Source organism: Aspergillus steynii (genome assembly GCF_002849105.1).
Source record: "Aspergillus steynii IBT 23096 chromosome Unknown P170scaffold_1, whole genome shotgun sequence".
NCBI lineage: Eukaryota > Fungi > Ascomycota > Eurotiomycetes > Eurotiales > Aspergillaceae > Aspergillus > Aspergillus steynii.
In genome coordinates, this window is record NW_020194398.1 from 5,661,401 (window position 1) to 5,679,074 (window position 17,674).

The following is a 17,674-nucleotide window of genomic DNA, read 5'->3' on the forward strand; positions in this document are numbered from 1 at the left end:
CCGGCTATTTTGCCGCGTCTTCAATTTCATCCGCACAAAACACCCTCTGCCCCGGTGCTTGCATCTGGTCGCATCGCCGGCCCCAGCTGTAAGATCTCGATCTCTCGACTCTCATTGACTGAAGTGCTGCAATCCCACCTTCCCACATTATCCGCTTCCTGATTGGCCCCACCCCCAGTGATGCGTGAGAATGGAAATCAGGAGACACTCCCGCCCCGGAGATGCCCCCGACCGAACCTACCAGCGCACCTACAAGGCCTGTCTCGCCTGTCGCCAGCGCAAGGCCAAGTGCGATCTGGGCACCGGCCCGGACGGTGTCTCGCTGGGCCCGCCCTGCGCGAAGTGTCGCAGGGAGCAGCGGCCGTGTGTGTTTAGTGAGAAGAGGGCGTGGGAGAGGCGCAAGAGGCGAGGTACGAGTTGCTCTTTTTGTTCTAGTCATATAGCTCTTCCAGTTGGACCTCTAGTGCTTTGTGTGCGATCGGCTCGCTGATATTTCTGTCGTATAGATACAGGGACCTCGGACGATGGCCCCAGGTCCCGGCGCAGGCTGTCCAGTAGTTATGCGCATGACGGGGATGCATCGTACCATGCCCGGACGCGCGATTCGACCGTAGAGGATGGGGATGGCGAGGCGCCCGACGAGGTCGACGAGGATGAGGACGTGGGTATTTTACAGCGCCCAGATCCCCCTGAGCAGTCCAATTCCTTCGCGAATTCCATGATGCGCACCGTCGTGTCGAGTGGGAATGATGCGCTGAATATCCTCTTCGAGGCGGCCGCCGTGCATAGTCGTGAGAATGATATGATCGAGTCGGACATGCAGTCGCGTAATGCGCGGGATCGGTCCCATCGGACGAGGCAGAGCAATGCGTCCAGGGACTTGAATGCTATTTCTCCGGAGGCGCTGGCGAAGGCGGTCCGCCCGGTGGACCTGTCGTATGCGTCTAAAGACGTACTTGCTGTGTGGGAGACGTGTCGGTTTGTGCGAATGGGGTGGTTTACGTCGAGAGAGGCCGTCACTTTTATTGATCTGTGAGTGAGACTTACGTTCGGGTGGGTATGGAGAGCTGATTGTGTTGTGATCTAGTTTCTTCAAGAACATGTCCCCCCTGTCGCCCATCTTGACCGATTTCTACTCCGATCATCGAAATCATCGCTGGCTCGTCACCCGGGACCCCGTGCTGTGTTGTACGATTCTCATGATCTCGTCGCGATACCATCTGCTGCCTGGCGCCGGCGGAGAATCGCGAAATTTCTTCATTCACCATCGACTGTGGCAGCATTGTCAGCAGCTCGTGATGCGACTGACCTTCGGCCAGGAGAGATCTCTGCAGCCAAAGACCAGGACTATCGGAACGATCGAGGCGCTCTTGTTGATATCCGAATGGCATCCGCGGTCTCTGCATTTCCCGCCGGAAAGTGATGGCTGGGACTTTGACCTGGCATATGCAGCCCCCGAGCCGAAGGAACCGGACGAATCGTCCACCAACCGATGGCTGGAGGATATGATCGAGCCTGCGCGGCGGTCGGATCAGATGTCGTGGATGCTGCTAGGCTCGGCCCTCTCGTTGGCGCACGAGCTGGGGATCTTCGAGCTGGATGATAAGAAATGGAGCTACTTCTCGGGCTACGAAGGGGCTATATCCACGGAGCAGATTACGCTGCGTAGATCACGCGTCCAACGATTACTCTATGTCTATATCAATCAGCTGGCGTGGCGTATAGGTTGTGTTTCACTCATGCCGCAGAGCTTGAATCACGCAGTCCTAGGCCGACAAGCACGGCGCGATGTCAGCCAGCCCGGAGACGAATGGCTGGCGTTTATGGACTCGTGGATGGATCTGACGAAGCTGGCGAAATCGGTGACGGACATGTTCTTCCCTACGGTCTCGTTTGCCCGACAGCAGCTGCACACCGGACGGTATATCGATCTGCTGGACCATTTCCGGCCTCTACTTACGAAATGGAAAGATACCCACCTTCAACCTCACTGTAAGTTCGGCTTCCTACCGTGGGTAATGAAGCACGTCACTAACCCCAGCAGTGCTCAGCGAGCAGTTCTACGACATCCTCTTTATCGAGTATCACTTCGTGCGCGTCTACACCCACTCCGTCGGCATGCAGGCGGTGGTCGAGCGCGTCCTCGCCGACAGCGACCCCAACGCCGACGAGGTGCGCGCCACGAACATCGACCCCATCGACTACGAATACATCCAGGAAGTTATCGAAGGATGCTGCCAGATCCTACACAAAGTCAACCAGCTCTCCCGGATGGAAGTGCTGCGCTTCTCTCCCGTGCGCATCTTCCTGCGCATCACCAGCTCCTCCATCTTCCTCATGAAAGCCCTCAGCCTGGGGACGCGACAGGCCAAACTGCGCGAATCTCTCGACTGTCTCGAACAATGCTGCCAGGCGCTGCGCTCGAACGCATTGGACGACATCCATCTGAGTACCCGCTACGCCACCCTACTGGAGCTCCATGTGGCGCGTCTCCGGCGCAACCTACTGGCCTCCTCCAAGAGCAAAAACCCAAAAACGAGCCACGGCAAGCGGCGATCCTCCACGGGCGTCCTCCCCAACCCCGACCTCGAGACGCCCGTCATGGACGAGTCGCAGAACATATCGGCGGTGGGCCTGGTGCCGTCGCTGAACGATATTGCGGCCGACGATTGGCTTTCCTTGCCATTTGATCCGTCCATGGCGCCGTTTGGCATCAGCAGTGGCGGACAGTTCCCTGCATATGAAGGTGGAGCTTTGAATTTTATTTGGAATTTGCCCTCTTGAGCGGGTTTGTTGGTCTGGGCGCTTTACTTGTTGATTGTAATGATAATTATGATGTTAGCTTGTAGTCTGATGGTCTGATTGGCTATGAATAATGAGAAATGTCTGCTAGTTCTTTTATGGCGTCAGTTGGAGACTGTCTCCCCGCATCGATAAGCTTTGATGAATTGATTCGGATTCTCAGAAGTATGAAGTTTTCCTGCGGGTGTAGAATAGATAGCTACGAGATCGTGGAGTCGGCAATTCTAGGCGACCGATTGCGACTGACGCGGGATAATTATGCCGTAGTCGAGAAAACTCTGCGATCAGATAAATATAGACGACAGGGATCGGGGAGATGAGGAAGCATCGACCGGGGAAGAAAGGCGACGCATTTTCGCCACTCGAAAGAAAACCGGGGAAAAATCGAGGCCTTGGCGCCTTATCGGCACGTGATGTCAGGTCACGTTTTCGGGGGCGACAGAAAAAGATTGACGGAACTTCTTCATCGCCGAACCTTTGATCTCGCCTCGACTCGGACAACGACCTTCCCCCATCAGCACCTGCGCTCGACACTCCCCGTGTGTCTCTGTAAAAGACGCCCTTCTGTTTGACGTGATCCCTGTCATTCCGCGTTCATTGGATTGCCGCTCCGGATTACGCTCCTCTCTCGGTCCCTCGTCATCTCCCGTCTCTCTTCACAATCACAATGGATCACTCCAGAGATCCCTGTCCCTGGGTTGCCCTGAGCGACTTCGGTGGTGCTTTCTGTATGGGTGTATGTTCGCCCTGGTCCCTAGTCCCATCCCGCCGCGCTGCAGTACTGACGAGCTCGTTGTTTAGGCGATCGGTGGTGCCGTCTGGCACGGTGTCAAAGGTTTCCGAAACAGCCCCTACGGCGAGCGACGGATAGGTGCCCTCACAGCCATCAAGGCCCGCGCGCCCGTCCTCGGTGGTAACTTCGGTGTATGGGGTGGTCTGTTCTCGACTTTCGACTGCGCGATCAAGGGAATCCGGAAGAAGGAGGACCCTTACAATGCTAGTATGTGGATTTTGTCTCGGTCCTGTCAACGCTGAGAGGGTATCGTACTGACGATGACAGTCATCGCTGGTTTCTTCACTGGTGGTTCCTTGGCTGTCCGTGGTGGTGTCAGGGCTGCTCGGAACTCGGCCATCATGTGTGCTGTGTTCCTGGGTGTCATTGAGGGTGTCGGTATCGGCTTCCAGAGAATGATGGCCGACAACACGAAACTAGAGGTGAGATTACTTCTGACGGTCATGAGCTGAATGAAACTAACACCAATGCAGCTCCCTCCTCCCCCTCCCTCTCCCGAAAAGGCCGTCGCCTAAACTCCGTCGACGACCATCTTATGATATCCTGTCGCTGTGTCCGTATATGCTATATTATTATCACGTCTCTCTTCTCAGGTGTTGGGTGGGTCATTTGGGCTTCAGTATAGAGGTTGCGTTGAATTGTGCTTCTATCAGCTCTCGACTTCTTTTCTTTTTTCTATCTTACCCTATTTTATTACTTATTGTGGAGCATGTTTTATGGCGATTGGATTGTTCAGCCTTTGCATCCCATGTTTTTTTGTGACCGGAGACGACAAAAAAAAAGCGGAAGTGCCGGCTGGTCTTGTACATTAACTTGCTAACAGGAATAATTCATCCAAGTTATTTAGATTTGAGAGAACTTGATCTGCTGTGGCTTGTTTTGGCCCGTGACTGCTCTCTGCCTATAAAGTCTACCCCTCTTGTCTTCACACTAACCTTCACCATCACCAAGTCATCTCTCACAGTCACAGCAATCACCATCAACTATCTTCCATTTGTCAAAATGAAATACAACCCACCCTGATCATCCACGGCGGCGCCGGCGCCCTCTCGCGATCCGCCATCCCTCCCCACCTCTACGATCAATACCACGCCTCTCTTCTCGCCTACCTCCGCTCCACCCGCCAGCTCCTCGAATCCGGCTCCTCAGCCCTCGACGCTGCCGTCCACGCCGTCTCCCTCCTCGAAGACGACGAGCTGTTCAACTGTGCCCGCGGCAGCGTGTTCACCTCCGCCGGGACCATCGAAATGGAGGCTTCGGTGATGGTCACGTCTATGAACACCGCCGTTCCCGATCCCGACTTCCCCGAGAAATATTCTTGTCCCGAGCCATACTCGACTGCAATTCGCCATGATCCCGGTCAACCCGGCAATCCATCAAACATCCACCCGGGAACTATCAAACGAGGTGTCGGCGTCATCGGGCTCAAGAACGTGCGACACCCGATTCAGCTCGCGAGGGAAGTTCTCCTGCGGAACGGTCTTGATAAAGATGCAGATGGAGACGGAGGAAGCATGCACGCACAGCTCTCCGCGCCCTACGTCGAAGACCTCGCCAGACAGTGGGGTCTCGAGTTCGAGCCGGACGAGTACTTCTGGACTCAGCGACGGTGGGACGAGCATATCCGGAAACTCGCCCAGACGGCCGATCATCACCCGCCGCCCCCATACCCCGGCCCAGGCCCAGACCCAGACCTAGATCTAGACCTGAACTCCCTCCCCCAGGGAACCGTCGGCTGCGTCTGTCTCGACCAATACGGCAACCTCGCCGTGGCGACCAGCACCGGCGGCATGACGAACAAACTGCCAGGTCGAGTAGGCGACACGCCGACGCTGGGGGCCGGGTTCTGGGCCGAAAGCTTTGGCAGAACGGCGATGATGCGGCCTGCGCCTCCTCCGCTGTCTTATTACCTCTCAGCGTCGAGTAGTAGCTCATCACTTGCCAAGGATGACGCACGCGTACCGTCGACCTGGACGGGCTGTTTACCTTCGTTTCTGCGTCGTGGTCGTCGATCTCGATCCTCATCATCTAGAAACGACGAAACATGGCGGATATACCCCGACCCCAAGAAAGCCCCATATATAAATACAACAATCTCGACATCTACCCGATGCGAAAGCCAAAACCAGAGCGTCCACACCCACCCGTCGACGATGAAAAAGAACCCGAAACCGACTCCTGCGACTCCCTCTACCGCCCCGTTGAAACTTCCCCCCTCTGCTACCTGGAAACCAAAGCCCTCGCCGTCTCGGGCACCGGCAACGGTGACTCCTTCCTGCGCACCTGTGCCGCGCGTACCGCCTGCGCTATGACGCGCTTCGCGCGCGAGATGCCGCTCTCGAAGGCTGTGACTGCCGTGGCGGGGCCCGGCGGCGAGTTGCAGCAGTCAGCGGGAGATCGGTGGGGGAGCGGAGAGGGCGAGGGCGGGCTGATCGGGATCGAGGTGGATGATTATCAGATGACGCCGTTTATGGCGGATTGGGAGGTGAGCGGCATTGTGATTCGGGGGCGGGTGGTGTGTGATTTTAATTGTGGGGGGATGTGGAGGGCTTGGATGGAGGATGGGAACCCGGGGGAGGGGGAGGAAGATAGGGAGGTGGTGATGGTGTTTAAGGAGAGTTATTATTAGATTTTTTTGGTTTATGGGGGATTCTGGAGGATAGAAGTGAGGAAGGTAAGGGAGGAGTGGGTTTTATATTCAGATTGGTCTATACTATACTTGCACGTTCAAGGGACAGAGGATAGAAAGAAAAGTTTGTCGCTTTCATCGGACCTACTTCGGAACTGTAGTTATATATAAAAATGTTTTGAAAAAAAGAAAAAGAAAGAAAGAAATCAAGAAAGACAGAAAATAAAAGAAATAGCAGACTACCACCCCTCCAAAACATTCATTTTCACCAACACCCCATCCTTCGGACAGACCGTCGCGCTCTGTCTCACCTCCAGCTTCTTCTCCGGATGCGCCAGCACCATCTCAAACCGACCAACCAGGGACGCTACGAGGCACGCCAGCTCCGCCTTCGCGAAGCCCTGACCGATGCAGCTGCGCGGGCCGTGCAGGAAAGTCAGGTAGGCGTAGTTGTTCGCGGCGCCGCCGGTGTTGGCGCGGCCGGGCCCCAGCCAGCGCTCGGGGTTGAACTGGTCGGCGTCGGGGCCCCAGAGCTCCTTGTTGTGGTTGATGACGGCGGCGGCGATGAGGAAGAGCGTGCCCTTGGGGATGGGGGTGTTGACGAGGGTGGTGTCGCGGCTGGCGATGCGCACGGTGGAGGGCACGGAGGGGTGGAAGCGCAGGATCTCATTGCAGACGGCGCTGAGGTAGGGGAGGGCATCGAGGGTGGTGGCGGACAAGGGGGCCGGATGGTCGGTGGAGATGGAGGGGAGGTTGGAGCGGACTTCGTCGCGGAGACGGGCCTGGACGTCGGGGTGTTTGCAGAGGGCGTAGATGGCCCATTGCAGGGCGGTGGAGGTGGTTTCGTGGCCGGCGCCCAGGAAGGTCATCATTTGGTCGATGAGCTCGTCTTCGGTGAAGGAGCCGCTTTGGAGGGCGACGGAGAGGATGTCGACGCCGGTGGTGTCGGTGTTGAGCTTTTGGTGCTTCTCGCGGATCATTTGCCGTGCGACGCTGCGGATGACCTCGGACGCGTTCATGATGTCTTCGTTGCGCTTGAGGGGGAGCTTGGTGACCCAGCCGGGGTTGCCCATCATCATGGCGAAGACGTACAGCACTTTCATTCCGAGGGGAGGGTCGGACATGATCGTTTGGTACTGCCGCTGGAGCTCGTTGTTGGGGTTCCGGAGGGCATCGAAGTCGTGGTCCATCCCGGCGACTCCGATGATGTCCAGCGTGGCTCGGCTGGCCCAGGTGCCGATGCAGACGATGTTGTCTGTTGGGTCGGCGCGGTTCTTCAAGTCGTCTTCAATGCATTTGACCATCTCGGCGCTTTTGGTCCAGAAGATGGGGTAGATTTCCTTGATGTGTCGGTATGCGAAAGCCGGCATGAGGTTCTTTCTTTGTTGCTAATCAATGTCAATATGATTCAGTATCGAGACACGGTTGATCCTACCTTATGTTCATCGCCCTCAACCAAGAGCAAGCCGTGCTCACCAGTGACACGAGCCAGACTGGCGCGAATGATATCGGGCTTCGGGAACTCGTACACCTTGTGCGCCAGCAGCTCGCTCAATGACTTGGGACTGGTCAGGAGCACACGCTCCAGGTTTCCGGCGATGTAATAGCGAATCAGGCCATTATTGGGGATGGAGGTGATCCATTCGCGCATCTCCTCGAACGGCGACTCAATGAAAAAGGACTTTGAGTTTCCCGTGAGCCATGATCGGCGCTACGCATGGTTAGGACTCGAATATATTCAACCCAAATGCTGTGATGGGCACACAAAAAGAAATACTGGCTTACCGACGGGGATGGGATGTGGCCCACAGAAGAAAAATAAGCAGGATACAAGGTCAACTTGTAGACGATCTTGGCCACGGTTGCGACGAAGGATAGGAGAAAAAACATGCCCACGGTCGACCGAGTGATCGTGTAGGCCGCGATCCCGACATAGACTGTGGACCAAGGGGGGCCAGCCATGATGCTTGAGGATTTCGCAAATCAAGCAGACAAGAGGACAGTGTAACGTGAAAATCTCTTATTGTGAAGAGCGAAATATCGCTTCTATCGCGGCCAGGGAGTATAGAATGGGTAGATGATAAAACAGGGTCATCCACAGCGCTTTATATAGGATCCAGAATCGTGCTCGGGGAGATATCTGGCCGACAACACCCACAGCTCGTGCACGGTGTGCAAAGGCTTACAAGATCTTCGAGCTCCGACACGCTACTCGAGATACTGCACGGCAGCTGAACTAGGGGCGGCTCCACTTGGCGTGATCTTTCATCGCGTTTCATGGTATTGATCATATTGATCAATGATCGATGAGTCCGGACTCTGAAGAGATCGTGGCCGCGGTCCCGAGAGCCCGAAGGCACCATACGATACCAACTGTTCGATCCAACGTGGCTTGGAGGCTGCGACATTATGACAGGATGAAGGATGAAACGGGGGAAGGATTCCGGTCGATGCCAACACGTCGCCGCTGATTGGCTGCACGTGAGGGCGCGCAAGGTTGGCTCGATCGGGACTAGCGGCTTGGCGGGACTGCGAATGTCCGGGGAATCGCGCATTCCCTCGTTTGCCAGACTTTTCGGGGTGTACATTCTGGTGTTGGACTGTCAGCACTCATCCCCTTCACCTACAGTTTCAGTCTGACCATGCAGCATTTACTCCACTCATCATTTGACATATCTCATTGTTTATCCTATCCAATATCAAATGTCAAATGTCACCTGAACCCTATTTCACCCATCCACGGTTCCTCCAGACCATGAATCCGTCGCCAGGACCCCTGGAATCCCCGATAAGATACGCGATAAGATAAACTCGGCCTCGGCAGCCGATTTCTAAGCAGAGACGGTCATGACATCATCCACTGGACCCGGCATTCCACCGCAATTTCAATGCTTCTCCTGTCCTCCCTTCGAGTCAATTCACCACACGCTCATCAGCACCAATCAATCATGGCTCCCCAGTTCTCCGACGTTGAAATTAAGCCCGCCCCCGGCATCTCTTACTTCACTCCTGCCCAAGATCCGCCCGCAGGGACCGCCGCAAACCCTCAATCCGATGGTGCCCCGATCCCGAAGCTGTTCCAACCCCTCTCGGTCAGAGGATTGACTTTCCACAACCGTTTGGGAGTAAGTAACACCCAAGGGTATCTCACGACGGCTCTAACAGGCTTTTCAGCTTTCTCCCCTGTGCCAATACTCCGCCGAGGATGGCCACATGACGCCCTGGCATATGGCCCATCTGGGTGGAATTGCCCAGCGTGGTCCCGGTTTCCTGATGATCGAAGCCACCGCCGTCCAGCCGGAGGGTCGGATCTCGCCCCAGGACACGGGACTGTGGAAGGACTCGCAGATCGAGCCCATGAGGCGGGTGATTGAGTTTGTGCACAGCCAGAACCAGCTCATCGGCGTGCAAATCGCCCACGCCGGCCGCAAAGCGAGTACCGTGGCTCCGTGGCTCTCTTTCACGGAAGCCGCCTCCAATAAAACCGGCGGCTGGACGGACCAGGTCAAGGGGCCCAGTGGCGTGCCGTTTAGCGACCGCTACCCCATCCCCACGGAGATGACGAAGGAGGATATCGAGGAGTTCAAGCGCTCGTGGGTGGCAGCGGTGAAACGGGCTGTCCGCGCGGGCGCCGATTTCGTCGAAATCCACAATGCCCATGGGTACTTGATGATGTCGTTCTTGTCGCCGACGTCGAACACGAGGACCGACGAATACGGAGGCAGCTTTGAGAATCGGATCAGACTGAGCATGGAGGTCGCGAAGCTCACCCGCGAGACTGTCCCCAAAGACATGCCCGTGTTCCTCCGCGTCTCGGCGACGGACTGGCTAGAAGAGGTCCAGCCCTCGCAGCCTAGCTGGCGACTCGAAGACACGATCAAGTTTGCGCAGGCCCTAGCAGAGAGCGGAAACATCGATCTGTTGGATATCAGCAGCGGTGGCACCAACGTTGCCCAGAAGATCATTCCAGGATCGGGCTTCCAGGCACCGTTCTCCGTCGCCGTGAAGAAGGCAGTTGGCGATAAGCTGTTGGTGGGTGCCGTCGGCACGATCGACTCGGGTCACTTGGCCAACTCGTTGCTCGAGAAGGAGGGATTGGACTTTGTTCTTGTGGGTCGTGGTTTCCAGAAGAACCCGTCTCTGGTATGGACTTTTGCCGAGGAGCTCAACGTGGAGATTTCCATGGCCAACCAGATTCGCTGGGCTTTCTCACGACGGGGTGGTGGGCCTTTCTTGAAGAAGAGACAAGAAAAGATCTAGAGCTGTATATACTAGAATTCCTAGACATCTTTGTTGGTTAGAGTTGTCTGATATGGCGCGATAAACAGAAAGAATCATCAATATCATCGGGAATTCATAAAATCAACCATTTCTATCATCTAGCCAGAGTGTCTTAGATCCGTCAATTCACACAGCGTCTCTGATGGGGAAAAGGCATGGCGATGGGCCATCCAGAGCCTGCGTCAAATCACCGTGGAGTCATCAAGGCTTGCGGATCAGAATTCCCTAGATGCGAAGAGTATGAGTAGATAAATGAAGTCTTTTTCTGAGAAGTGCGATATTGATTAGGACTTGTTGTAGGCACATTGTGGTGTTGATGAGTGTCCATTGAGGGATGGAGGGAGAAGACGGAGGTGTAAGCTGGAAGTTGTGGCGGAGTATGACTACGTAACCCCAGTGCATCCGGTAGCAGGGGGATGGATCCCTGTCTCTGTTTCTATTAATCAGGGGTAAACTCCACTCGCATGAAGAGTCATATGAAGTATCCGGATACTAACACTGCAGAATTTCCAATTGTATCAGTAACCAAAAAGCTATCCTATCCACTCGAAAAACACCCCTACTCCCCCTTCCTCGCAACAACAACCTGCATATCCACCGTCGGCCAAAACACTCCATACTCGCGCTCTATCTCCTTCATCCACTGCTTCGCCATCTCCCGCGCCTCTTGCATACTCCCAGCCCGCCCGACCTGCACCAGCGCACGCGGTACCACCGTTCTCCAGATCGTCCCATGCCAATCTCTCGCTTGAGCACGTAGATCCGCTCTCTCAGAGATAGAATACGTATATCTCTCGACCCGCGCAAATCCCATCTCCATTGCGAACTGCTGGACTGTGTGTGCAGGACTCAGAGAGAAACCCACGCGGGACATGGATTCGTCGAAGAGTTCGTCTACGCCTGGAATTGATTTAACCTCGAGAGTAGGGAGTTGGATGGTGCCGATGGTTGAGGCTTTTGACTCGGTCCATTGGAGATGGCCGTTTGGTTCTGGGGGTGGTAAGCGTGGCTTTCTTCGTAAAGTGGGAGGGGGATGGGAATGAGTGGCAGCAATGAGAGATAGAAGAAGAAACATACTTAAAATCTCGAACAGATTTCTCACCGCAACCGCATACTCTTCTTCGCGAAGGGCCGCGATCAAATGGCCCACGTTTACGAGATCGTACCTCCCTCGATAGGACTCGGGAAACCGGTCCCTGATATCATGGACCAGGAACTGGACTTCATAGCCCGGATCGGTAGTCTTAGTAGAAGAGGGAAACTGGTCGGCAGAGATATCGAAGCCGTGTAGAGTGCGTGTGGATCGGTTGTGATTGTCGATGGAGCGGAGATACTTGGGGAGAGAAGTGAGCCATAGCCTGGTTTCTTTCTGTTAGGTGTTTCGCTTTGCTCTCGGAAAGTGAGTATGTATGTACCCGGTTCCAGTTGCGACGTCTGCGATCGTATTTAACGAGTGCCTGGGGATAGAGGGATGGATGAGGTCGTTGTTGAGTAGGTTGGTGAAAAACTCCTGCTGGCGATTGAGTCTATGTTGCTCTTGGTTAGTCAGTGTATTATCAAGGACTCAGATGAACAGACCGTTCTGATTCAATTGGATTTCGATCCAAGATGTACGCTGATTCGGCTGTTTCTCCCATGATTGATCTTGTGCTCGGCGATGTCTTGGGGAGGGTTGTGGATGTATATAGAAAACCCTCTCTGGTCTTTAAGTCCTCCTTAATGGTGGACGACTATTAATAGGCTCTAACAAGTCCCCTTGCTTAATGCATACTAATACAGAAAGATGCATGACAGATGTCGCAACTTGACATGAGCAAGTCCAGAGTTAGGGTTTTTAGGGATTGGAAACCGGTTTCTGACAAGGTTAATGTCAGACCATCTCTCTACGCCGACAGGCATGTAGAGCATCAGGAACATCGTTTATTTCTAATGCGATTGGTCTACACAAACACACTTACGCAATCATACATTTCGTCCCTTGCATTGCAACAACCTTTTCAAGTCAAGTCTGTTCATTCAGTCTACAATATACGCCCAATCGAACCGCCAGTCAACTCACTAGACTCCAAACGCCACGCCACGTCGCTCCATCACGCCCCACGAACTTTACCCGGAAGTTTAGAAAAGACATAGCTAAAAATTTCCCGGCTTTTGTATAGGTTCTCCACACGTAACCGTTCATTATACAAGTGCGCGTTGTCACTGGCTTGTCCGCACGGTAGATTGGCTGCCGGGGCGGAGAATTCCTTCTCGAGGAACCGAATCGTAGGGATGGATCCGCCCTCTCGGATATAGATGGGACGCACGCCTGATGGACCGGATACGGGCTCGGCCGTAGAGTTGATGGGCGCCTCGGTGCGAGTTGTCGGGGAGGTCTCGCGCGTGGAGTCACTCGAGGAGATGGCGCCCGATTTGTTGGTCAACGTGGACGAGGTTGGGACCGTCCTACTCAAGGATGACTGTTGCCGGGACGACTTTTTCCCGGCGGAGGACGTAGTAGTCGACATGATGATACGGTCGATGTGAGAGGCCAGGCTGTCGGATGAGTCCTTCCTTTTGACTGCAAGACTGGATTCTTTGGACGCGGTCGCCCGTTCTTGTGAGTTCCTCTGGATGGGAGGGTATTGATGCTTTTGATTCTGCTGGTCCGGTGTCCAGGCAGCCGTAATGGCTTCGTCAAGGGTCTCGAACATCTCGTTATCCGGATCACCGAGCCAGGGATCGGATTTGCCTGTGATCTCAACGGTCAGGTCGTTCTGCGACCCTAAGAGATCATACTGCTCCTGCGCATATATGGTCAACTTGGCAGCTATGTCGTCCGCTTCTTGATTTGGAACCAGTCGCACTGATAGACTAGCCTTCGCCTTCCGAGAGATGGTAGTCGTCGTGCTCTTATTATTTCCCGGCACTTCGATTGAGTGAATCGTGAGTGAGGGCTCCCGCCAACGATGCATGAGGGAATTAATTAGGGCCTCGCGGTCTGCAATTTCTGGATGTCGCTGCAATAGAATTTGCGCAATGTCGGCGTAGCGCTGTTTTTCTGCTTCCGTGAGAGGCAGAACCGGATCCTGGACGCCAGGTATATTGATGCGTCCTCTGGGCCCAACCAGAGTGCTCATAAGCAGGGTAAGATCCTTCAATGGCTCATCCAGCAAAGCACTTCCGTCAATACCACTGTGGAGATCTGGATGGTCACTGGAGACAATCAAGTTGGCATGAACAACGCCACGCAGGCCGTACGTTAGACAAGGATTGAAATCATCCAGCCAGTAACTGTTCGCCAGTAGAATCCAGTCTACCGGGCCGATTTGAGCTTTGTGTGCCCGAACTGTCTCGTGGAATCCTTGGGATCCAGATTCCTCTTCACCTTCGATGAGGAACACAACATCACAAGGGAGCGCCTTCTGTCGGGCAAGCTCGGCAGCTGCATAAAGGGCTGCCAGGATAGGGCCCTTGTTATCTGAGACACCTCGACCATACAAGAACCCATCCATCGAGGTCAGCTGGAATGGCTCGGTCTTCCACTTGGCTCGATTGGCATCGGCCCCGACGACATCGTAGTGTCCGTAAAATAAGATCGTTTTGTCGACCTTATTAGGAGATGTCGCATTGAACCGCGCATGCACGATCGGGTTCGTGTCCTCTCCAGTAGTTAAAAGCTTGGTCTTGGCTCCCAAATAGATGCAGTGCCGTCGCAGAAAGGCTGCACCTTGATTGCATTCACCGGAGAATTTCGGACTAGCCGACACAGTTTTGAAGCCAACAAACTTTGCAAGGCAGTTCACCATTTCATCTTGACATGTCCGTTAGTAAAGTTTAGGTGATAGAAGCTCTGCGACCGTACCGTTGTTGATCCGAGGCAATTCGCCCTGGCTCAGGGAAACCTCGGTCACGTCCCAGATACCGACGGTGTTATCGTTGCCTCCCGTCGCATAGATAAGCCGGTCTTTGTACTGCCCGGCGGCAGACGCCAGCATCGTACCTTCATGGGCCGCCCAACTACCGACCTCTTCAAATCGAGAATTGAATTTCTGGTCAAGAGAAGTCAGTGCCTGTCAAACGCTACATCCACACAGGTTCAATGCTGTACCTTTACGACTCCGTTAGAATCACCACAGACTGCGACACCATGAATGATATCAACAGCCCACAGGTCACCCGTATGCCGAGTAATACGCTTCACCAGCTGGTGAGAATCTAGATTCCAGATGTTCAAGGCACCTCCAGCAAGACCACAGTAAAGGAAAGACCCATCCACGGCGATAGAGAGAACTGGGTCGCCGTTTTGTAGTTTCGCCATCTGAGAAGGGACGGCATTGGCTTTGTCTTGTTCTAAGCGCCACAATTTGACAACGCCATCGCCAGCACCGGTCAAGAGCACCTCTTCGTTCGGTGCCGACTCGATCAATCCTCGAACTAGAAGCATAGTATACACATAACCGTGGTGTGAGAATAGCTTGTGGTGATCGCGCTTGAAGGTAAGCACCTGGCCACCTTCAGTGATCGGGCGGACTCCATCGGACCCTGGCTCGGGCCTTGGAGCACGAGAACCATCGGGGCCGCGTGAATCAAAGAACCTATGTGTACGCTTCGACAGTTGCGCGGTAGACAACTGCGTTGTAGCCGCATCTACCTGGGAAATACCACACCACTGAAATATTGTGAGAACAACCGCCTCGGAAGATGGAGTTGACAACGTACCTGAATGCTGGTGTTTTGTCCACCACAATAGATCGTGTTCAAGCTAGACGAGTAGGCGACGGCGAATATATCGCCCACATCATGGTGTGTATGGATCGAGTACAGTCGATCAAATGTTCTGGTCGACCAAACCTGCGATATCGGTCAATCCTACGGATATGAGTAACTAGGGATTAGAAGTCGGAGATACATTAATAACCGAGTCTCCGCCACTCGAAAAGAGCAAGTCCCCGTCCTCCGACAGATACAGGTCCAGCACACTCTCCTGATGCGCGTGGACCGACAGGACTAGATCATACGTCTCGAGAGACCAAGCCTATCACGGATGAGTCAGTCGGTTCCCCTGCGCGAACAGGATACACGTACGACAATGTCTCCTCCTTGCAGACCCGCGAAAACACACTCATTGTCGATGACCAGTGCCAGAACCGATCGACTGGCCTGGACACGATGGCCAATACCGCACTCTACTGGCGATTCGGGGTGAGTGGGGTCCTCGTGCGCGGAATGTGAGGTTTCCCAGGTTTTGGTCTGTTCATCGATTTCCGAGGTACTATCCGACTCGACAAGTACTGTAGGATCCATCGCCGGCATAATGAGCCGGCTAGAGTCTTAGCCTATATGTCCTTATTTGGCGTTGGGATTATATAAAGCAAAAAAGATGATTCAACGGTCTTTGTTCACGTGACAGTAGTGCAACACCTTTTCCGACGCAGACCAGACAACGGAGTCTAAAAAAATGTATAGAAAAGAAAATAATAGGGGTACAGGATCAAAGGAAATACACAAAGCACATCACCCTGAAACCAGGACGGCCGACGTCGCTGAATTTGCGGTGGGCAGAGCGAGAGATGACAGAAAGAAATGATGACTGGTCGAATGTCGTGATTTCGATGGCGGTGATGGCACCTGTGGCGGTGCACCCGGACCCCGCCCAATCCGGAAAGGCTCAGGAGATGCGATGACGCTCGACTCACCTCGTGTCCCTTGTTCACGGCACCCCTGCCGGCAGTAGCTTGATGCACCGAGGGTTTTATCGGAGGGTCTTTCGGAGGTGTTAGTCCATAGGGGTCGAGAGGCGGAACAGATACTTCCATTAGGCTTTTTGGAAGGCGTCTCGTCTCGGACGAAATACGAGCCGAATCACTAGACGACAGCTGGAAGAAGTGGCAAGGACTGACCTGGGTTCCCAGAGCAGACGTGCTATCAGAGCATCATTCTTGCAGGGAGACATCATGATGCTTCAATATGCTCACTGAAAAGCGAGGGGGAACGGCGTCGTTGGAAGAAGACCGAGACTCATGACGGTGGACGCCGTATATATGTCTAAGGGGACACAAGGGCTTTGCTACGTAGGTTGGGCTTGGGGTTAGATAAAGAACTCGATCTGCAGGCAGCCTGAGATTTCATTGCACCTCGGGATGACTCTGCATGCCGCTGCTGGCTACTACTGCTGGTTATCTGCGGCCAGACGATGCGTGGAAGCAGCGATCGGAGTAACGGGTGTACTCTGGAGTAAAGTGCTTTTTTCGCAGGAGAGAAGCGCCGACGATCCGATGTCCCAGCATTGTCAGGGCAAGACAGATAGATAAGTCAGGAGCAAAGGGGGGCGGACAGCTGGCGGATGAATGTGCCGTCATATTGTCAATGTTTAATTGTACAGAAGGTATGGTACGGTAAGGCTGACCCGTGGACGGTGGCTCCACTTTCCCCCAATTCACACGCAAGCCACAGTGGCGGTGGCCGTGTCCGCCAATCAGGGAGCGTGACATCACCGCCATTCCTTCGAATCGCTTCCGCCGGAGTTGCCCACTCGTCCAGCTCCACCTCCAAGACGGTTCCCTGCACAATTCCTTCCGATATTATCTTATTTATCGCGCTGGCCGTATCAAACTATTGTGGTCACGATATTATTCCATCCAATGCCCGTGAATCAAATGCCCCCTCCCCTGGAAATTCAATCTCTGCAGTGTCATCCGCCTCATCAGGTACCATTGGCCTTTGTCTCCCCCCCTCCTTCATCTCTACCCAACTCCCCCCCCCCCCCGACCACCAATAATGCGGTGGGATAGCGCCGTGACAGCAAATGCAGTCCCCACGGATCGCCTGTTCGTGCTGCAACCATTCACATTCCTTTTTCCAGGGGCGATTTGACACATCCTGCTGCCTTGTTTCTCAGCATCACCGGCACCCAACCAGTCCAAACGGTCCTAAGCGGACCCATATCCTGTTCGCTGCTTCGTGCCCATTTTAGGCGCCTGAATCATCGGTCTCCTCACCTCTCTCCATTTGGTTGTTTTTTAATTCCCCAGCCCCCTCACTTTGTTTTCTCTCCTGATCCCCATTCTATTTCCCCGTCCTGCATTTTCTTTCGCTGCCTCTCGGTGTATTTGCAGCGTGGCCGTGTCGTCATCTCGCGTTGGCTGCTCAGCTGCAGGCGATTCGCCGCTTTATCATAATCCAAGCTC

The 17,674-nt window shown here is 54.3% G+C and overlaps 6 protein-coding genes across 6 annotated transcripts; 4 read left to right on the forward strand and 2 right to left on the reverse strand.

Annotated features, from left to right (window-relative positions):
• Positions 1 to 59: 59 nt before the first annotated feature.
• On the forward strand, positions 60 to 2,894 carry P170DRAFT_461403 (putative C6 transcription factor). The gene is made up of 4 exons (XM_024852034.1): positions 60 to 410; positions 507 to 1,032; positions 1,088 to 1,992; positions 2,045 to 2,894. Exons 1-4 carry the CDS (start codon positions 191 to 193, stop codon positions 2,782 to 2,784), a joined length of 2,391 nt encoding a protein of 796 aa, XP_024710868.1. The 5' UTR covers positions 60 to 190; the 3' UTR covers positions 2,785 to 2,894.
• Positions 2,895 to 3,325: 431 nt separating this feature from the next.
• On the forward strand, positions 3,326 to 4,396 carry P170DRAFT_433085 (protein transporter TIM17). The gene is made up of 4 exons (XM_024848402.1): positions 3,326 to 3,538; positions 3,604 to 3,802; positions 3,863 to 4,017; positions 4,069 to 4,396. The coding sequence occupies exons 1-4, from the start codon at positions 3,470 to 3,472 to the stop codon at positions 4,108 to 4,110; spliced, it is 465 nt and encodes a 154-aa protein (XP_024710869.1). The 5' UTR covers positions 3,326 to 3,469; the 3' UTR covers positions 4,111 to 4,396.
• P170DRAFT_470979 (isoaspartyl peptidase/L-asparaginase) lies at positions 4,305 to 6,224 on the forward strand (the record flags this gene model as incomplete). Its single annotated transcript, XM_024852801.1, has 3 exons — positions 4,305 to 4,345; positions 4,560 to 5,553; positions 5,628 to 6,224. The coding sequence occupies 3 exons, from the start codon at positions 4,305 to 4,307 to the stop codon at positions 6,222 to 6,224; spliced, it is 1,632 nt and encodes a 543-aa protein (XP_024710870.1).
• Positions 6,225 to 6,301: 77 nt separating this feature from the next.
• Positions 6,302 to 8,615, reverse strand: P170DRAFT_506137 (cytochrome P450). Its single transcript, XM_024854365.1, has 3 exons — positions 8,010 to 8,615; positions 7,660 to 7,935; positions 6,302 to 7,612 (listed from the first exon to the last, which is right to left on the reverse strand). The coding sequence occupies exons 1-3, from the start codon at positions 8,184 to 8,186 to the stop codon at positions 6,464 to 6,466; spliced, it is 1,602 nt and encodes a 533-aa protein (XP_024710871.1). The 5' UTR covers positions 8,187 to 8,615; the 3' UTR covers positions 6,302 to 6,463.
• A 445-nt stretch (positions 8,616 to 9,060) lies between these two features.
• Positions 9,061 to 10,578, forward strand: P170DRAFT_433087 (NADH:flavin oxidoreductase/NADH oxidase). The gene is made up of 2 exons (XM_024848403.1): positions 9,061 to 9,349; positions 9,399 to 10,578. The coding sequence occupies exons 1-2, from the start codon at positions 9,173 to 9,175 to the stop codon at positions 10,482 to 10,484; spliced, it is 1,263 nt and encodes a 420-aa protein (XP_024710872.1). The 5' UTR covers positions 9,061 to 9,172; the 3' UTR covers positions 10,485 to 10,578.
• A 486-nt stretch (positions 10,579 to 11,064) lies between these two features.
• On the reverse strand, positions 11,065 to 15,800 carry P170DRAFT_470982 (glutamine amidotransferase subunit DUG2; the record flags this gene model as incomplete). The annotated part of the gene is made up of 9 exons (XM_024852802.1): positions 11,065 to 11,495; positions 11,583 to 11,863; positions 11,921 to 12,031; positions 12,693 to 14,298; positions 14,350 to 14,536; positions 14,596 to 15,156; positions 15,207 to 15,338; positions 15,397 to 15,522; positions 15,573 to 15,800. 9 exons carry the CDS (start codon positions 15,798 to 15,800, stop codon positions 11,065 to 11,067), a joined length of 3,663 nt encoding a protein of 1,220 aa, XP_024710873.1.
• Between the last annotated feature and the right edge of the window lie 1,874 nt (positions 15,801 to 17,674).